Genomic DNA, 21,926 nt, shown 5'->3' on the forward strand with positions numbered 1-21,926 from the left:
CATTTTGGGGATACTGTAGATTGGTAAATATAGACCTATAAATAAAATATAGTTTACAGAATAGCAACACACGTGTGCAATTTAAGGCCAATTTACGTAGACACAAGCGGTAACGGTAATAAAATAGAATCTGTTATTGCTTTACACACAACGCGGAGTGGACGGGCGGTTTCCGCTCAGAATACATACGTGGGACAAGCTATGATTTACCGTTACCGCTCGTCTGTCTTAGGCCTTTTACACTTGATATTTAAGTTATGAATCTCAGTGTTGATGATCGATTGGTAACCTTAATACATGAAAAGTGTATAATATTGGTAATAACTGAAATATACAGGCGAAGTATCGAGAAATAACGAAACATAATCACCATTATTGATAATACGACTAACGACTTTTTTACATTTCATTTATTTGGAATCTCATTAAAATCCATCATAGTAGGCTAAGTTATATAAAAACATAAAATAATGAAAATCGTTAAAAAAAAAACAAAGCATCGATTTAAAAGGCATGTAGCCTATAGGCCTAATAAGTTAATAGGCCTAATCTACGTTTATTTTTTAAATATTGCTTTAAAGATGTATTGTCTCCCAAAAACATGAAAAATGAATCAGACTTTGAATAGGTTATTTGTAGTTTTAATAGTTATTCTTTCCGTAAAAAAAACAAAAAATAAAAAACAAATGTTTTTTCATATAAAATGACAAAATAAATGGTCAAATTCAACCAAAAACCCATTGGCCGCCAACCAATTTGACTATTTTTTTTACAATTAGGCCTACAGTTTTTTTTTTCAGGTAAATATTTTTTTTCATTTTTTGTTCAAAGTGGATAACTAGTATGTGACATTAAAATGGCATATTCAAGTTATAAAAATTATTTTTTTTAGGGGACAATACATCTTTAATTCAAATTTGAATCTATTCTACATGTGTTGGGAGGTTTTTCCATTCTCTGATTTTTCTATAAGGTGGAGAGTTTTTACTAATACACGCATGCGCTCTTCGGTATAAACTGAAACTGAAATGGATATTATCAATTAATTCCTTTCATTCGATACAACTTAGGTTAAACGAGAATGAATGAAATTTGTTAATTATCCTTTAATTACACATCATTAATTGGCTATTTATCATTCTTCACACGAACAAGCATATTATTCTAAATAATGAGTAACATTTTGAAAAACCACCAAACTGGATGTTTATTTTCAGAGTCGGGAAATGCGAGTTGAAGTCGGGAAATGCGAGTTGAAGTCGGGAAATGCGAGTTGAAGTCAAGAAATGCGAGTTGAAATCGGGAAATGCGAGTTGAAGTCGAGAAAAAAATGCATGCTGCGTGTCGGAAAATGCGCGTTGCGAGGAGATGGAAAAGAGAGTTATTTTTAAGCCTATAGTAAGCCAGAAAATTCACGCTGCGAGTCGGGAAATGCGATTTACGAGTCGAGATGTAAGAAAGCAAATGCTAGTTAGCCTGTTGTGTGTCAGAAAAGTGGCGAGTTAAAGTAGGTAAAAGCGAGTATACGTATCGAAAAATGCTCGTTGTGAGTTCGGAAAAACGAATAACGTGTTGGAAAATGCACGTTGCAAGTCGGGAAAACAAGATTTGCGTGTCGGAAATGTACGTTGGAGTCGGAAAAGTAAGATGAAGTCGGTGTGCAAATTAGAGCGCCAACTATAGCGATGTTCGTTGAATGTCGTGTTTTATTGGTTGAGAAGTGTTTCTATTTATACTTGTTTGAAATTGAAAACAGTAATTAAATACGGTACATACCAGTTGATTTTAACTACATTTGATGGAATAGTGAAAGTTTGTTGTTATGTTAATTGAATCTTTATTGGTAATACTAGTGAACGTGACGACATTGTTTTCGATGAATTTAGCAATGTGAAAGAAATCGTTTATTGTTATCCAAAATGTCAAGGGTATCCATCTCAAACGTCGATCAGGCCACGTGACTACTGTAATACCTACGCGGAGAATAGTAATTACTTAATTATCAATATCACCAATTTTGGAAAAAAAAAATAATTAAAACATAAGAATGTATTTAACATTGTAGTCGTATGATGGATAAGTTTAGATAGAAATTTGGAGTAGCTATATCAACGGTTTTGTTTTACAGTTCTTCATCAAGCAGGGAGAGCTGCTATATTTGGAGAGAATCCTGACTAATCGTAATAAACAGACTTTTACGATGTATTACGTAGGCCTATATTCTATTTATCAAAATGTATTATTGAATAAATGATTAAATGATAATTCATTTATTTCATTTATTCTTTAATTCGTAAATAATAATATATATACATATACAGATACAAAGCTCTTTAAAATGCTCCCGTCCCCTTTTTAACATTTAAAAAATGTTTATTTTAATGTCACACAACATAAATAGTTATTCACTTTAAAACAAAAAAAAAATGGATAGAAACTAAATTTTGAATATTCTATCTGATATTATTTTAACTAAAAATAAAGTCAATTGGAAGAACATTGTCTGGAAGTGTAGTTATGTAGGTGTCTATTTTTGTATTTTTAAAAAGCGAAATTATTATATTTTATGTTGACAAAATGTGAAAATAACTTCATAATAGCATCTTTAAATTTTGAATTTAATCTTACATTTTTTCTATTTTTGGGGAACAATACATAAATTAATCAAAATGAATGGATGAAATGAATTTGTTCTTTTTTATTTAATTTAAGTTATTTTATTTCTTTTTCGTTGTTTCAAAAGTTTCTGTTTTGTTGTTTCTGCCTTTGCGAATAGTGAATGGTCAACAAATGAATGAAATAACATGTATTTTAATGTTAGTAAGCTAGTTTAATGTTCTTAAGCATAGTTTTATATAATGTCATTAAAAAAATTCTTATGCAGCCTGTAAACAAATTAAAATTGAGGCTTAAACACCACCACTGTCAATTTAAGCCTCAATTTTAATTTGTTTACAGGCTGCATAAGAATTTTTTTAATGACATTATATAAAACTATGGTGTTTATAATTTATATTACGTATGAAGCAGACAAAATAACAACATACCAGGTACTGTGTGATTTTTTACAATTTTATTTTTACTAAAAGACCGTCACCAAGAATGAGCACAAATATACACAAATACTATATGGCCTACGGGAAGAGTGAATGTCACCCCTACAGAGTGAACATCATTCTTCAAGAGTGAATATCACTCTTACAGAGTGAACATCATTCTTCAAGAGTAAATGTCACCCCTACAGAGTGAACATCATTCTTCAAGAGTGAATGTCACCCCTACCGAGTGAACATCATTCTTCAAGAGTGAATGTCACCCCTACAGAGTGAACATCATTCTTCAAGAGTGAATATCACTCTTACAGAGTGAACATCATTCTTCAAGAGTAAATGTCACCCCTACAGAGTGAACATCATTCTTCAAGAGTGAATGTCACCCCTACAGAGTGAACATCATTCTTCAAGAGTGAATATCACTCTTACAGAGTGAACATCATTCTGTAAGAGTGAATGTCACCCCTACAGAGTGAACATCAATCTTCAAGAGTGAATGTCAACCCTACAGAGTGAACATCATTCTTCAAGAGTGAATATCACTCTTACAGAGTGAACATCATTCTTCAAGAGTAAATGTCACCCTTACATAATGAACATCATTCTTCAAGAGTGAATGTCAACCTTACAGAGTGAACATCATTCTTCAAGAGTGAATATCACAATTTTGTGGCAGCGCAAGGTGTACAATAAATAGAATATTTATATTAAGTTACTTATACAAATAATCGAATATTTCAAAAATAGCCCAAAGAAGGTTCCGTTAGAATACCAAGAACATGTATATCAATACAAACTTAATTTGATATTATTTTATCAATAGAAAAATACAGATTAAATGTATTATGTTTTTTATTATGTGCATGGAATACCTATAGTTGATGACAATTATTAAAATTACTATTAATTGATGATCATAAACAAACAATCGAAATAAATAGGTACAATAAGTTTAAACAAAAATGAAGCGGGCTACCTTTCTGACTACTAGCGCAGGGATTCTAACTAATGGACAGATCCTTAACTCTAATGGAGGGACTTAGGTAATGAGGTATCTTTAACTAGTTCACAAATCCTTAACTAGTTCACAAATCCTTAACTGGTTCACATATCCTTTAACTAGCTTAGGTATTCCTAACAAGCACATGGATCCATAAATAATCCAGGTTTATCTAGTTTATGTGGTTGTCAAATGTTTGCTTGAATTATTTAATATTGAGATTCTTTACCTCCTTCCAGAAAAAATTAATACATCTATTTTTATAAAAATGTCTGAGCCACTTAGTCGCTACATTTTTGTTCAATAAAAAATAGGAAACAAAAAGAGAGACTCCTGACTTCTTTACATAAACAAAATAAAACAAATTAAAGGAAACTAATCTGTGTAGAAATTAATGATATTTCTCATCTGCGATATTTGTCTTATATGAAATGGAATGTATTTTGCATATAAAAATATTTAATATAATATATTACATTTCACTTTGTACATCCTGATAAGACAGGGTTTACTCATACATAATTGTAATACTGTTCACATTGTACAAAATATTTATTGGAGGCACAATTATCAAAAAAATTAGTTATATTTTCTTTCCAGTCTCAACAGTAATGGACAAAAAATGAGAGGGATGAAGAAGGGGTTTGGAAATGAAAGTATGGGCTGAAGGGGAAAGTGATGGAAGAGAGGAGAAGAAATGATGGAAATGGGATTGGAAAGAGGGAAGGCTGAATGGTAAAGTGATGGAAGAGGTGAGATAGCAGGGGAATAATGGGGATGGAAATGGGATTGGAAACAGGGGAAGCTGAAGGGGAACGTGACGGAAAAGGTGAGATGGCAAGGGAATAATAGGGGATGGAAATGGGATTGGAAACAGGGGAAGCTGAAGGGGAACATGATGGAAAAGGTGAAATGGCAGGGGAATTTGATGGAAAAAATTTTCTATTATATATATCAGGCATTTTCAAGTCTGCTGATTAGAACTTCTTGTTAATGTATTCTAAGCTAATATACATATATTTAATATTTTAATGTCCAGCAGTAGAGAAATTCAAAATAAGTATCTTACACCTTCAATTAAAAGTTTCAGCTGTTGAAACTTTTTTATGTTTAAATGATTTGTCTAACACACACTATACGTATATAAAACAGTACTACTGTAATCCAAAATACAGTATATTTAAAAATAAATTAAACAAATGTACAAAAAATAAAAACTGTTTATGCTTAAAAATTAATGTAATAATATTACAAAATTAGTAAAGTAAACAAAAATTCACCAGCCATGATGCAGTGATCAGCAAAATAATTTAGCTCGAAACTAACTGATGACTAAAGAAAAATTTTTCATAAATTGAAAGTTTACAATATTTCCGCTTTAAAAAATAATTAAATTAGACGTGTCTTGGGTTTCTATCTCTTTTGTTTCCACCGTTTAATAATAATAACACAAGTTGCCATTGAAACTCAGTGACAATTAAAATGTATTTACAAGTATCGGGTGACAAAGGGTTTCTTCATTTTTTCATGTTAGATAATAAAGGTTCACATTAAGGTCAGATCTATAATATATTTACCATAGGAGAATAGGGGGACAACAAAGTATTAAAAAGATTTAAATGCCTGTTTAACTTGATTATCTTATTAATTCGGAAATTGTATTTTATGGTTTAGGAATCCTTCACTAGCATAGAGATAGTACAGGATCCTAACTACCACGGGGATCCTTAACTACCTCAGGATCCTTAACTAGCACATGCATCCTTAACTAGTTCAAAGATCATTAACTTGTTCAGGTATCTCTAACAAGCACAGGGATCATTAACTAGTTCAAAGATCCTTAACTAGTTCAAATATTCTTAACTAGTTTAAGTATCCTTAACTAGTTCAGGTATCCTTCGCTAGTTCAAGTATATCTTTAACTAGCACAGGGATCCTTAACTAGTTCAAAGATCCTTAACTAACACACACACGCATCCTTCTAACTAGTTCAGGTTTATCTAACTAGTTCAGGTATATCCTTAATTTGTACAGGGATCCTTAACTAGTTCTTTGTATCACCCACTAATGTAATAATCAACATTAGTGGTTGTTGCATTTTTGGGTGATACATACTTAACTAGTAAGATCCTTTATCAACAATGGGATTAAAACCTTTAAGAATTATTGTTTTTGTGATTTTTGTAAAGACCTACAATATTTCTATTGTCAAGATAATACTGTAATCTAATTATTTTCCTTGTCAATAGGAACTAGTAGATCAGATTTCTATATTTAAATTTTAGTTATAATATTTTCAACACTACTGTATAAATCAAGACATGAAATTATCATTACTAAAACCAGTGCAATTCTCCCATCACCATTTACCTTAAAATAATCAATTACTAACTTTATTTAAATCATTATATTCATATTCTATAATATATTGTTATTATAACTTATAGTTTATATTTAGATTTCTACAGTAATACTGAAAGAAAACCTGATATTTCATTTTTGTTTTTGGTGTTATTGAATATTAAATTAGCACCTTTTGTGTGTGTTTTTTCGTAAATTCGGTCAGGTTTATGCGGTTGGGTTTTTCATCATTAAAGCAATATCCGAATCTACCATCTCTTTTACGAGTTCCTACAAAAATAAAATTACATAATGCTTTAAATTTGGGACTTTAGGCACAGTAATGTTAGGTACGGAATAGGGTTATTTTATACTTAATTTACACAAAAATGTGGAGATGATCTAGAATTGTGTAACCTGAGGGGATACAAAATTTGGCCGGCGTACACGACGAAGAAAGTTACTCGTTCTTTTAACCAGCTGGGTAAGTGATGCAGATTGTATTCAGCATCAAGTTAACCTGGGAGTACCGGTGTACTTGACACTTCCCAGTGTAAAGTAGCTCAAAGATCTTAAACTAGTTTAGGTATTCTTGAACTAGTTTAGGTATCCTTAACTAGTTCAGGTATCTTTCACTAGTTCAAGTATATCTTTAAATAGTTCAAAGATCCTTAGCTAGTTCAGATATTTCTAATAACTAGTTCAAATATTCTTAAACTAGTTTAAGTATCCTTAACTAGTTCACGTATCTTTCACTAGTTCAAGTATACCTTTGACTTGCACAGGTATCCTTAACTAGTTCAAAGATCTTTGAACCACTCGGATAAGTGAAGTCAACAGTCGCGTATATGTTTTCCCGGTTGGTTGCTTGCTCACTACAGTATTTGATTTACATAGTTGACAAAAATACTGAATTTGTTTTGTTCACTTATTAGCCTATATAAGTTTTTTTATTTCTTATTAATTTTATTTTAAGAAATAATATTCTTCAAAAGTAGACATATTTTTGTGTATTGGCATTAAAACAACAATTGTTATGAGCAGACTGTTACTAGAGTGCCTCTTCATGCATGAGAACGCGATTTTTTAATCAATTTTGGTGGGCATTTTGGCAGTGTAAATACAAGCAACCTATGTCATTGGGTTACTGAATTGGGTATAAAAAGGACATTTAGGACAAAGTTTGTTTTTAGCTCAGCAGTGTAAAAGGGGTATATTTTACAACATTGTATCAAACAGAGCATTGTCATAATATTTAAACATATAGCATAATAATAAGTTTAACTAGACCTTTATTTTCAAAATTAATTTTGTCATATAGGGTCTAGTATTTATTATTTATTTATTTACTGTACATATTCCACTAAGTTCCAAAGTAAAGCTAAAAATTCTTTTACTACAAACTATCATAATTTAATATATGTATCTGTTTTAAAAATTAAAATAAATATTTTAAAATATTTGTTATGTAAAGGTATTATTTTTGTGAATAAAACATGATTTTAATTTACCTGAAAAGTGACCTTCGGAACCCATCCCATTACTTCCTTTGCCTTTGTGCTGTCACCAAGTAAAAATTCCTGAAAAAAATATAATAACCATATTGAAACAAAGCATGTGATATATTCAATGTTAAAGAAATTAAAATCGTGATATTAATATTATTATAATATATGGCTATTAAGTTTATTTTGTATTTTCAAATGAACAACCACAATAATTGGTGACATCACCAAATGTTTGACAAAAAAGTGTCCAAATATGGTAGTTACATGCCCAAATATGGTAATGATATGACATCATCATGTCCATATAATGGCACATCACATTGTGTCACATAAAGTTTGATAGTGTAGACAGCGTGCTAACAAAAGAAATATGAGCGCTTGGAACTGAGCAAAATATTTGGAAAAATGCAGAGCGACAGAGGGAGTGCTATTTAATATTTCAGCTCATATTGAAGATACAGGTACTTGAGATTCTATTATAATAAAGCTTTTTTCAAGTCACCAATATATCAATTTTCTGAAAATCAATAGATATACCTATTAACACCCAAAAATACAGGACAATAACTTAAAAATTGGGACACTATCGTGCAAACAAACAAACAAAGTACTATACAATCATACAACTAATTAGATATAAATCGTTTAAATTAAAAATTTAAAAATACTCTAAACTATAACAGTACATTTAAACAAATATACATAATTTGTTGAAAATAAATATAGAGGTTGAATAATTGAACTAGTTTTGTTCTGACTGAGTTAAACACATTTTGTTTATGTAGGAAAATATATGACAAGGTTCTAGACAAGTGCCTAGGTATAATATGTTATTATAACATTATCCTCACTATAAACTGACAGTTTTGACACTACTTGCTAACAAATCGCAAACTTATTACCCGTCATTCTTCCGGACAGTCACTAAACTCCCGTAGACCAATTTCACAAGCATTCGCACTAAATTACTCCATCAAATTGAAGATGCTGGGTTGATTACAAGCTCGTATCTTTAATGGAACTCCTACCAGTTGCGAAAACAAGATTGCCATGATTGGCAGGAATATGCCACCCAGAGCAGGAGGACAAACCGCAGTCAATGAACGAGAAACACTCGCTCATAAATCCAATCCAATAACAAATTTCATCATTAAGAAATCCACACCGATAAAAAGCAAAGAGTATAGACTAAAAGCTGAAGGGCATGTGTTCAAATAGCATCTTCAAACTTGTCTCATAACCTATGATCTCTGTTGAATATTTAGAATATGTTTAATACATGACCCTTCAATTTGCATTAAGTATAATAGCAGAAGTAGGTGGGTTTAAAATCAACAACATTTGACATGAAACAAACAAATATAAATATATCAATATATATAATATTAATGTAAAAATGTATGCCTTATAGTTTTTCAAATAGTTTTAATACCCGATAGTCTTGAACAATTCTCCACTTTGAGTTAAGTATTGGCTGTAATTTTTATATATTTAAATCTACTTGCTGACCGTTTTTATTTAGTTCAATTTCAATTTCTTTTTTTTTTGTGTAACTTATTTTTGTAACTGTATTGTTAATTTTAGAACGCACCGTTTTATAAACGTGTGCCGCTGATCCAAAAGCGTTGTTCGATTAAAGTATGCATTTGAGGAAAAAAAATGGTGAAAAAAAAAATCTATCTAGCTGAAAGAGTTTTCCTGTCCCATGTGCAATAATAAATATATCAATTTTATATTTTCAAAATAAAGATTATTAACCATGTAAAGTATAAATGTTTAAATTCAGGACCATGGGTGATTAAAGTGACTTGAAAATTGATACTAGCAATAAGAATATGACACAACCTAGGTATAGGATAACAGTCAAAGATAATAAGGTAAATTAGTGTTTAAGCATTATTTGTCAGTATCTATTAAAAACGTGATGACACATAGTTATCCATGATATTGTTTAATTATAGATTTGATGGAGAAAATGCAATGAAACAAAATGATGGTTTGTAACTAATTACTCAAGTTCAAATTCACCATATGTTCTGTAACTTAAAAACTATAGTTCTTTACCTATATATGTCCCCCAAAAAACATGATGAAAATGAAAATTAATACAATCAGTTTTTATAAAGCTATCAATTCCATAGAACTTTTTAAAAAAAAACGGGAAAAAATCCCCAATGATTTTACAAATAAAAAGACAAAACAAAGGTTAAATTTAACCAAAAACCCATTGTCCGACAGACAATTAGCAAATGTCAGGTAAATATTTGTTTAGATCCAATTTTGGTCGAAGTGAAAAACTTTTAAAAGAATTTCAACAAATATATTTTTTATCATAAAGTTTCAATAGTAATTCACTTCTCTATTAGCAAACTCTCTCAATCATCAAAGTTAATCTATAATTAAACAACTATTGTAAATTCACTGAGTTATTAGAAGATAATATGATAGTTAGGCCTATGTTGGTCTTTTTTTTAATGTGTTTATTTGTGCTGTAGTTTTCAGAGTTGTAGGGTTAGGTAAAAGTATTTATTCTGGTCCAAGAGCTTAACTGGAGGAGATGGGGATGGGTTACTATTTACTATCAGCATACTATTAGTATAATAATAGTAACGACAACTCTAATAGTAACCCAACATAATCAAAAGGGTTTGAAGGTTAACCCTAAAACACGATCAAACCTAAACCTAATCAAGGGTTACCATTAGACAATTTACTGCCTTAATTTTAATTTATTTATTTATTTTTACATATATAAAGTAAGTATGTACTAAAATCATATTTTTAATCAATATAAATCAGTTTTCAAAGGTTATACATATTTTTCTTGTTTGCTAGATTACAAGATTTCTAAACCTAGAAAATATTATTCTAGATGAAATAAATTTAATATTAACTCATTATCTATATTGTACCATCAGAATAGAATACAAAGGAATTTAATTTTTATACCCATATTTTGTATCCTATAAAACTTTACATGCAACCTTTTTTTTGTAAGTAATAATACAATAATTACTATATATTAAAAAAAATATTATTTATGATGAAAATGAAGTACATATAATGATGGTACCAGGTGATTTTAAACTCTATAAAAACTTTTAAAAAGAAAATACATATTTTCAATTAAATTATGAATAATGTATAATATGCCATGATATGTTTTCTTTAATATATTTCCATAACAATAATTAACAAAGCAAGGTGAAGGTTACAGAACAATTTTTGTACCGGTATTATTATATTATTAATAAACTATTGTTATTCTTCTCTCAGTTTCATGTTTAAATTATTGTACTTTTTATCCTCTATTGTCACCATACTGCATATGTATAAACTCTACATACTGTAGCCCCTTATGGAGAATATTTAAAGTTATTGTCGTTTTTTTCTCCTTAAAGCTATGTCTACACTATCAAACTAGTTTGACAAAAAAAGTGTAATGTGCCCAAATATAGTAGTGATATACCCAAATATGGTGGTAGTGATATGTCCATATATGGGCACATCACATTTTTTTTTTGTCACATAATGTTTGATAGTGTTGACAAGGATTAACATTGTCAAATTTCTCCTGAATATGAATTTGTCTTCTGTCCTAACACCTCACACTTTTGCTCAGCTTCTCTGTAATGTATGAGATATTAATTTTACATGTAAAAGAATTGAGAGAGGGTATTTTTTAGAACATTTAGAACACAAACTTGGACACCACTAGGACACGGAAAATAATTAGATCCCCTCCACCTTGGGGAGTACTCATATTATGGGGACATCCCTATTAAGGAGTGACAGTGAGGTTCTACTGTATTGATATCAGAAAAACTGTTAAATAGATATGCTAAACAATCCTTAATTGGTGAGTTGAGAACGCTTTTAAATTGAGCATTTTGGGTCCTTGAGAAACTTGCCCGGTTATTCGGATCAAACAGCCAATTGAAGAAGAGCAGCGGTATCTAGCTGTGATTAATCTAAAAAAAATAGCATCTAATTTGCAAGCTCTTTATATTTCTGTTACCAGCTGTCCCCTTGCTGGAGACGACCAATATGATCTTTCTCACCTTTAGGAGTGATCGTAAAGTCTTATCATTTCTAAGAAGGGAGATGAAACACTGGCATATTTTACATGTGACAAGACAGAAGATGATGGGGTTATTGTCCAGCATTAGACCATCCCAACTGTTTTCAAATGTTTGTCATAACCATGTGAGAATTTTGATTGATGACTGATAAAATAAAATTAACCAAAGCAATGTTGCCACACACTAAAGGAAGAATTTCATTATAATAATGATAGTTATGTATACCTTTGTTTTTACACTTTTATTTTCATTTCTATACTTCACATGGTTATTGGTTTATATAACTATATCAAACTTTTGGACAAGTTTAAGTTTTATCAAATTTCAATTGAAAAAAGAGAATTAATTTTGTTATATATACTTATATATATATATATGTCATACGTATCCAACAGCGAGTAACTCGCCAATTACAGGATGGATAAACTATTTTATAATTGTTCATGCTTATAAACTAAGACTCATTTGATGCTTAGGGAGTGGAGTTGAAGGAGTTGTGAGTTACAACCCTTGCAATATGTCAGGAAATCATGCTACAATTTTCTGCGAATAGCTGCGATTTTCATTTTTTTTCTGAATATCCAAACTACTAATTTTGCGCTGAATGTGTATGTGTATAAGCTGACACTCTCCAAACGCATGAACAAATTCGCCTAGTGGAAAAAGGCTTAATATGAGTATAGTCGCAAGGTGTAGATAGAATGTTCTTTACACTATGCATTTGCAAAATCAATATATAATGCACAGAAGTTAGGTTTATGGAGAATTCAACTTGGGGGCAGAGACATTGGTCGATTTTGATACATCTTAATCCACTCTCATTGATCAATTATCAAATCGAGAAAACTCTCTCTTGACATATTGATTAATTAACTAGCAAATTTGTATTAGTAGCATGTATGAATTACCTTATAAAAACAAAAGATTACCAAAAGATACATAACGTTTCATTGCTTTAAAGATACAGTGTCATTATTATTAATTATTATATATTGGAATGGAGGCTAAAGATGGAAGTATAATGTCATAGAGCGAATAATTAATGATATACTGTCCTAAAAAGTCTTACAAATTATAGAGGGCTCACTATCATTTGAAGTTGAAAATAAAAGGATTACCACTAAATTGTGTCAATCGTTCTTGCTTGAAAAGATTTCAAATTGTTAGATAAATACAATTATAACAAATAGCTGCTTTTCCAAGGCTAACATTATTAAATATTTAGCAACGTTATTGTTGTTCTTTAATTGATTTTGAATATGAAGCAAGTACAGTTATTAATTATTCAATTTGATGTTATGTCCTTGTCAATATTGTATATATTGCTAAGTGTGGTATTGATCGTAATCTATAATTGACAGCTATAACCTACAGTTTAAAACAAATATTAAATTATAATATTATATATAAATGTCATAAATTCTCTAACTTTAAATTTAACAAATCTTCACACACACAAAAAAAAATCAAGTCAATTTTATATTCATTTCTATTTTAATATTGGAACATTTCATTTGTTACATATTATTTTTGTATATTATATGAAGTAATTTTTTACTTTTTAAGTTTTGCTGTATAATGCAAGGGTTTTGGTAGGGATCAAGATAATGGAGACACACATATAGGAATGACCATTTGACCGCATGATTTAACAAACAATACAAACATGATTTTTAGATTCCGACGTCCTCTGACCAAGGACTCATTATTTCTGTATAATAACTTCTTGCTCGGACTAAAATCAGTTAGAAATGAAACCCAGTGAAGCGATTTCAGACCAAGTATCAATAACAGGAGGAAAATCAAGGAGAACAAAGTAACCATCCAAGGTGCCTTGTTTATGTACCAGGCACAAAGGTAAATTTACGAATCATGAGTCAAATACAGACAATAGCATCAAGCAATCGACATAATCAAGCATATAGGCTAGTTTATTTCACAGAGTGTCATTTTTCTCATTTGTTACAATGTGTCGCAATACTGTCTATGTTATTCCAATTAAAGAATAGAACAATATCAATGATTATTGTGCTTCTTGATATTTTGATGAGGAGGGTGTCTCTTAATTAATAGGTCGCCTTATGCAGCTGTCTCAGTGGACGTGGGTTTGTGCGGATAGTTTACAAGTTTTTATTTGTTTAAAAGTTAAAATTTACAAATTGAAATCTGAGATAAACGAATATAAAGCATACAAGTATATAGAATAAACCAAATTAGGAATTTGGGATAAAATATGATATCAAATAATATGATTAATTGTATCTGATTCGTAAAAGAGTCGTGGAACGTAAACACATTTATAAGGTATCAATCAATATTGATGAACCGCTTAATTTCTGATACAAGAATTTTTTAAAAGAATCAAACAATTATACTTTTTTCAATCATGTTTTGCAATTGTATATAATAATATTACTTTTAAAGTTCTATAATAATTTTTAAAGCACCTGATTTTTGCATACTTTGCAGGCTTTAATACATATTTTGTTTTTACTTTTTTTTTTGTTATATTTTACTTTACTTATATTGTTTATCGCTTTATGCTGATAAATAAAACTAAAATGTATATAGGAAATGTCGTTTCTTTCTCAGTTTATTTAATTTATGTTATATTTTATTTTTGTATGTTTTTATTTTTAAAACAGAATTGTAAACTTCTTTATGCAGGATCCTTGCCATCAATTATATACTGAAATTGTAATTATAAACGATGACTAAATAAATGTGAATGAATTGAACAAATTGTTTTTACTTTTGTATGCCTGATTTTGTTTATGTGATCCACCAGTGATATCAGTACAATACTGAAAATGTCTTCACAATAAAATAAATAAAAATAATTGTTTATCGTCCTATTTTATCAAAATTGTTTGGATAGGTGGAATATATAAACTCAACCTAAAATACAGTACACAATACAACAGAAATTTCTTGCTTTAGGAAAGAGTGGTTCAAATTTTAGTGAAAAATTTCATTTTATGCACAACACACACAAATACCCTAAAATAAAATGCAAATGATATGTTTTTCTCATCAAACCAAATAAAACACCTTGGTTTTTACAACACCTCACAATTATTCTTTTATTTTTCTTAAACTTGTTTACAAGAAGGTTGTTTACCATATTTAAGTAAAAAAAGCGTTTCACACATGAAAAGTGCAGCAGTGCGGAAGATGTGTATAAAGTCAAGAGATGTTTGTGTAATATACCAATGTATACCAATGTTCATGCCAGATCAACCATCAAATTCATAAAAGTTTCTTAATTGACAAAATAGCATAAGCTGTTTGAAACCAAGAATGCAGGTGATCTGAGAAAAAAATGCTCACTTAAACGGTTTTGTTATTTTGTGAGTTTTTAGAGATTTGGAAGATCTACTGTAGTATTTTTCTGATACATTATTCTTTTAAAAATTTGAGTTTGATGTTTCATTTTATATTTATAAAATGTACTTAAGTTATAATTAAAAAAATATCTGTAACAAATTATGAATCACAAAACCAATGAACTTAAAAAAACCTAACGAGGAACTGATCTTAATTTGAGAATCGAGGGTAGCTAATAAATCCTACTACAACTACTATATCCAATATATCCTATTCCAAGTTAATACTATCCAGGGTAGCTAATATGCCTATATCCAGGACTAACTACTACCCAGGATAGTTATCCAGGGTAGCTAATAAGTCTAGGATAGTTAATATATCCAGGGTAGTTAATATAAATGATATATCCAGGGTAGCTAATGTATCCAGGATAGCAAATACTATCCAGGATGCGATGTTTTTTTTCATTCATAAGTTGGGGACTCCTTATGTGAAAGATAGCCGAACTACTTTCTATTAATCTCTCTCCCTAAGTAAAAAGAAGTTGCTCATGGGATTTGAACCCATACATCCATCCAAAGTCCATAATCTAATCCAATTGATTAGACAGACGACTTAATGGAAATCGTTTGCATTAGCAAAATGTAGTTAGGTCAATTCTTACGTCACACTTTATGGATATGACTATGAATATTCATGTTTATTTTGTGACGTTTTATAGGGGTACCCAACTTATGTACGAAAAGAAATATTGAGCCCCAGGATAGCTACAATACTATCCAGGGTAGCTAATTTATCCAGGAACTACTAATACACAGGATAGTTACCCAGGGTAGCTGATAAATCTAGGATAATTAATATATCTAGGGTTGTTAATATGGTATATCCAGGTTAGCTAATGTATCCAGGATAGCTAACACTATCCAGGATAGCTAACACTATCCAGGGTAGCTAACACTATCCAGGGTAGCTAACATTATCCAGGATAGCTAACACTATCCAGGGTAGCTAACACTATCCAGGATAGCTAACATATCCAGGATAGTTAACACTATCCAGGATAGCTAACACTATCCAGGATAGCTAACATATCCAGGGTAGCTTGTATATCAAGGATTATTTAGGGATTTAAAATCTAGGGTAGCTTGTGAATCAAATTGCTAGTTAACAAATTGATGAATAACCTTATATCACCTAATTTAATCAATAAATATGACAAGATTCAAAGAGATCAATATAAATTGGATTGAACCCAACAGATTTACTAGGCTTAAATCATAACTTTATCACATCTATTGTAACCTATAATCACCCAATGAGCGCTTGCCATTGAAATAAAATTCAATCATAAAGGATTAATCGCGTACTTAAATTAACCTTTCATTAATCTCTGTAGTATAGTTAATAAGGATTTAATCTGAGTAAGCAGCATTTGTCTGTAAATATTATAAATCTAAATACAGTTGAAACTCCCTGTGCGGAAACAACTTGTAAGCGGACACCTTCCGTAGCAAACACTAAAAAACCTGCATTTTCACCACTCACATTTAGGTATCTCCTGTAACACAGATAATGTTTAAGCGCACAATTTGTATTTTATTCACGAAAATTTAACTTGTTTTGCAGACAAAACATGAATAGACATTTACTTTTATCTCCTAGGCAACATTTGCTAGTTGTATAAAATCTAATTAGCAAAATGAGAAACCTAACTTGCAATCTTTTTGGTATAATTAATTAATTCTACAAAGAGAATTTACAGAAATTGGTAATGTTTTTTTTTCTTCAAAAATACAACCAACAAACATTAGCTGGTTTTGAAATTTTTAACTAGCATTAGCAACTATCAAAACTGTGACAACAAATTGAGCATGTAATGTCGCCGCAGTTAACAGACATCATCATAGATAAATATGAAACTATGCATATGTTCAATACATGTGTTAAACATTTTAATTTGCGGGAAAATCCCCTATCTAGTAAAAAATAAAGAGTTGTTGACTCGATGCTCAATTCAATGTGGGGAAGAAACGTTCAACACGATAATTGTTATTAATGTTATATGTTTTGTTTGTGCAAATACTATTGATAGATGATTACTGTATGCATCTTTAAGTACTGTTACTGAGCTAGTGACAGACACAGAGAAATAGTTATTCTATTCTTATAGTGACGAAATTAGCTGTGTGTTGATTTAGCAAAAATAGTCAATTATCAAGAAAAGATAACTATTTAAAAAACCATCAGATTTAATGTGGGAACAGTATTGACCAACCACGGCTGAACCAACAGATTCCACTTGCGTCAAGGTCGTATGACTAACAAGGAGCATTCTTTCAATATTGATAAAGCTTACCCACGCATGCATCTCCCCCACACGCTCCAATTACCTGGAGAATAGGCACATGAGCACTAGTGGGAAAACCAGGCCATCAGAACAAAACGATGATAACTATCATATCTGTTTAATTGTAATTGTTATAATCAATGTACACATGTGTGATGATTTCTGTAAACAAAAGACTTTATTATCAACTTTATTTAAACTAAAACAAAATTAAAATATTTAAAGAACCAAAGATCATATTTTAAATAAAAAATTGATTATGAAATCAATTGTAACCAGAGATTAACTTGATAGATACGTTTCTATTTTTTTCTTTTTTTAAATAAATGAAATAGGATTGAACCTCTCTCTGCGGACACCTTACTCTTTTAAGGCATACCACCCATAATAAACACTCATTTAGAAGCCTGTTTGTTCGGTTTATGTCTAATGAGTGCATTTCATACCACTCGTATGCGCACACTTTCGGTAAGCGGACGAGACACTTCGTGAACATTTTTTTTAACATAGAATTTGGATTTAAATTTACCTCTAACCAATAAGCACATCCGAAAAGTTATTTATTATTATATACAAATACTATTAATAAATTATTTAAAAATGAATTATAATATTAAACAATGCTTATACAATTTTTCACATTTTTAACAATTTAAAAATTATCGCAATATGGGATTTATTTTTACAAAAAAATGTAGTCTGTGACCGTAAAATAGACCAATAAAATGCGTTTAAACCGTTACTAAAGTTAGAGAAAAATATATAAATTTAGAAAAAATAATTATATGAATGCTTCTACAAATCTAAGATGTCACAGTCTTGACTACAATGAGTGACAGAACACCAAAGCAGCTGAGCCAGGTGTTCATATCAACCGCTTGCCAGTAACCAATTAATGCGACATTTTACAAATTCATTGGCCGAAAGAGATGAGCTAAAAGATGCGCAAGAAAATCAAAATCGTAACAATTTCAATAGAAATGCGTATTGATTAGCTTGCCAGTGTTTCTATACCTCATAGTCGTACGGCAAATCAAGCAGAAACTGCCCCAACTGGAATCCAATAATGCTTAGACAAAACGTAGAAATTATTATGCTAGGTGTGAGAAACAACGCCTTCAGATAGAGATGAGAATGCGCATCAAATCTAACTAGCCTCCCTCAAACATTTATCCAGTCAGATTCTATTGTTCATTCATAGAATTCAATGATAATTTTTCAGTGATTCACACTTTTTGGCATATGCACAATATAGTGTAGGTCATCCGGCGCTTGTTAAGCCAATAATGCGTGAAGATGACAATCAAACGAGTAGTACCTTCAATGCTTTATTGTTAACAAGTTGTTACTAGCAACGGTTACTTTCCAATATTATTGGTCATACCTGTCACCCACTGCCTACACGCTCACTGAAGCAAATCATAACTTGGGAACCAGATGCACAGAAAGGGAGATGTTGCCGTGAAAAGAAAACACAGAAATGAAGAGGACTATTTACACAAATCAAAATTGTATTATCTACCAAGAGTTTATGATAATAATTGCAGATATTTATCGATGCAATGTACACAATAGATACTTTGATTTCTACTGGTAGCGTGGGGTAAATTGTCACCCCTGCCATGTGTGGCGGGGGTTAAATTGGGTCTTTATTACACCTGGACAATGAAAAGGTAAAACTAACAATTGATTGATAAGAATAACATCATGTTAACCACATAATTGACTGTATGACAAAGCAAAAAGCAAATGCTTGTGAGTTATTAATATATTTATAATAAAGTATTTACTTATTATTTATTTATTTTTGTTGACATTTTCAGAAACGTAGTACTGCTTTTCAAAATATTTAAAAAGGTTTAAAAGTAAAGAATAGTTAAAACATATATAAAATACAAAATAAAATCATACATAATTTCATTAATTTTTATTGTAAACATGATAAACTAAATTGATAACCTAATTTCTGGTCTGTGCCGTTATTAATTTTTTTTTTAAATGGTACATAAACTATTAGCAAGTTCTATTGTTTAATATGCCAGAAAATATATATACATATTCCAAGCTTTATTTGTTCATTTTCAGAAATCAAAATTCTTTTTCAAATTTTATTCTAAATTGATCTTTTCAGGATTAAAAGTGGATTAATCTTCAAATGAACATCAGCACCTGAACTATACCAATAATGCAACCTGCCCCAGTAGCTATACTTTCAAACAGTTCCAATCCATGTCATGCATAATGTATTAATGTTTAATTCATGTTATTTGAATAATGATTGAAGACGACATGCATGATTATTTACATAATATTGTCAACTCTGCGTAGTTATCTTGTAATTAAGTCCGATCTATGACACTTGCAAAGTTCGGTCCCGCACTGCGCCGCATTAAATGCATGCAAAAATAGTTTAAAATGTGCTCGCGCATTCCATACAATTCTATGATTGCTCATAAATTTTAAACAAACAGATATTTTCCAATAAAACTTCATAAAAAGGGTAAATTCCCTACAGCATAGACAAACTGACGTGTCCTACAGTAGTGGCTAGTTTTAACTTGATACAGTCATATACATCAAGCGGCAATCTTTGTAATTACTACACATATGAACAAGGTATAATAATAAAGATCACTTTCAATTATTTTTATTGGTAATTTCCATTCAGGATCAGAGCACTTTCTAAGAACCTTAAGTAAATACGAAGAGAGAAACTAAACCAGATACCAAGAGTGTTTCTGGGAGAAAATGTTCCACAAAAACAACACCTAAAAGGTGCATAAGGCAGAACAATGTTTACATAGTATTAAAACACAACTTAAATTACTAGAATTATAAATGTTTCCTAAACTAAAGTCTCATAATGAGAAATCATTAAAGAGTACATGTTATTTTTTAATTAATTAGCAAGAAATAAACACCAATAAACGAGAGATGGTGGTGTAGTGGTAAATAATTTAAATTTTGAATTGCATCCGTGCTACTGTATCTACAGGCAAAATACTACACTTTCGGTGTCCTTCAGATCAGACATTAAGCAGAGCTTAAGTTTATTTTATGTGCAATTTTTAGAATAAATATACCGAGATATTGTTATGTGGTACACAAAAGATATCAAATACAGTACGTGAAAAATAAATACATTGCAATTATTAAAATTTGATCACCATTACGCTAATATTTAACTAAAGAGAGGGCAGTAGACTACTTTAGAAAATTATCAAAAGTATGATATAATGTGAGATAGAGTTTTATAACATCAAAACTGTAAAGAAATCGGCCTTAGGCAATCTTGAAAGAAATATAATAAAAGAATTAATTGAGCCACCCTATTCAGAAGCAGTGACTTAGCACTAATTTGTCAAAAAATTCCATTTCCGTGCAAGATTTGACTGACGTCTCACAAAGAATGCGTTGATTTCAGCTTCAGACCACATGAACAAAAGATTACCAAGATTCTTTACGATCTAAAGTAAGACGAGAGACTTAATCACCGCCAATGGTTCAATGCACAAATGGCTATTTCTTCCTCTTCAAAATATCCTTTTTGAATATGGTGCCTAAATCCATATTTAAGCATAAAAACACGTAACCTCACCTTTATGTTTTCCTAGACTTCCCTTTTCCTGTTTTTGACGTAAACGTGAATAAACCCCATACAATTTTAAACCAATTATAAATGAATTGTGTTACTGCTAGGTAAGTATGGATTTTTGTTGAATTGATTGTTGAAAGAATAGAAACTTATATACAGCATCTGTCACTTAAGAACCATAAAATTAAGGACATTCCTAAAAGTGGAACAAACTGAACATCTTTGCAAATCAGTTCACTGATTTATGACGATACATGTATCTGGGTGACGCAGACATGGGTCTTATTTTGTCGCTGGGCACGCGTTAACGGTACAATGTCTCATTTCAATAATAACATTTGACGATTTATATACATTTCTCACTTGAATTATATACTTTTGGATGACAAATGTATCATAGATACAATGCAGATCTTGCAATGATTATGAATGTGACATTAGTGGGATATACAAGCTGGTTTATAACAGCCACTTGGGGTCTAATTGTGTGCAATTTTTAGTATAGCGTGCGCCTTTATGTTTACTGGTGTTTTCAAAATTTATAACCCACAAGCAATAAATCTGTATGTGGTCGTTGAAATGTTAGGAAGAATGAATGCTTTTTCCTTTATTGTGTAGTAAAAAACTTATAACCTTTTCCTTGAATTTGCAGAAACAATGAAAATAAGTCTTTT

General features: G+C 30.5%; 1 protein-coding gene across 3 annotated transcripts in view; it reads right to left on the reverse strand.

Moving 5' to 3' along the window:
* Positions 1–3,141: 3,141 nt before the first annotated feature.
* The window catches only part of LOC144849501 (GDP-mannose 4,6 dehydratase-like), an 80,916-nt gene continuing 62,131 nt past the window's right edge, over positions 3,142–21,926 (reverse strand). The window contains exons 10-12 of one of the 3 annotated variants that reach the window (XR_013613979.1): positions 7,905–7,973; positions 6,086–6,684; positions 3,142–5,949 (exon numbers count right to left, since the gene is read on the reverse strand). Coding sequence is in view for 1 of the 3 variants with exons in the window: in XM_078706429.1 (XP_078562555.1) it covers positions 6,622–6,684; positions 7,905–7,973 (132 nt within the window). In the remaining 2 variants the exon portion in view is untranslated. Of the gene's footprint in view, positions 6,685–7,904; positions 7,974–21,926 lie in introns of all 3 variants that reach the window. The other 2 variants (XR_013613980.1, XM_078706429.1) reach the window with 2 other exon arrangements.

The sequence above is a fragment of the Antedon bifida genome, chromosome 8 (genome assembly GCF_963402885.1).
Source record: "Antedon bifida chromosome 8, ecAntBifi1.1, whole genome shotgun sequence".
NCBI lineage: Eukaryota > Metazoa > Echinodermata > Crinoidea > Comatulida > Antedonidae > Antedon > Antedon bifida.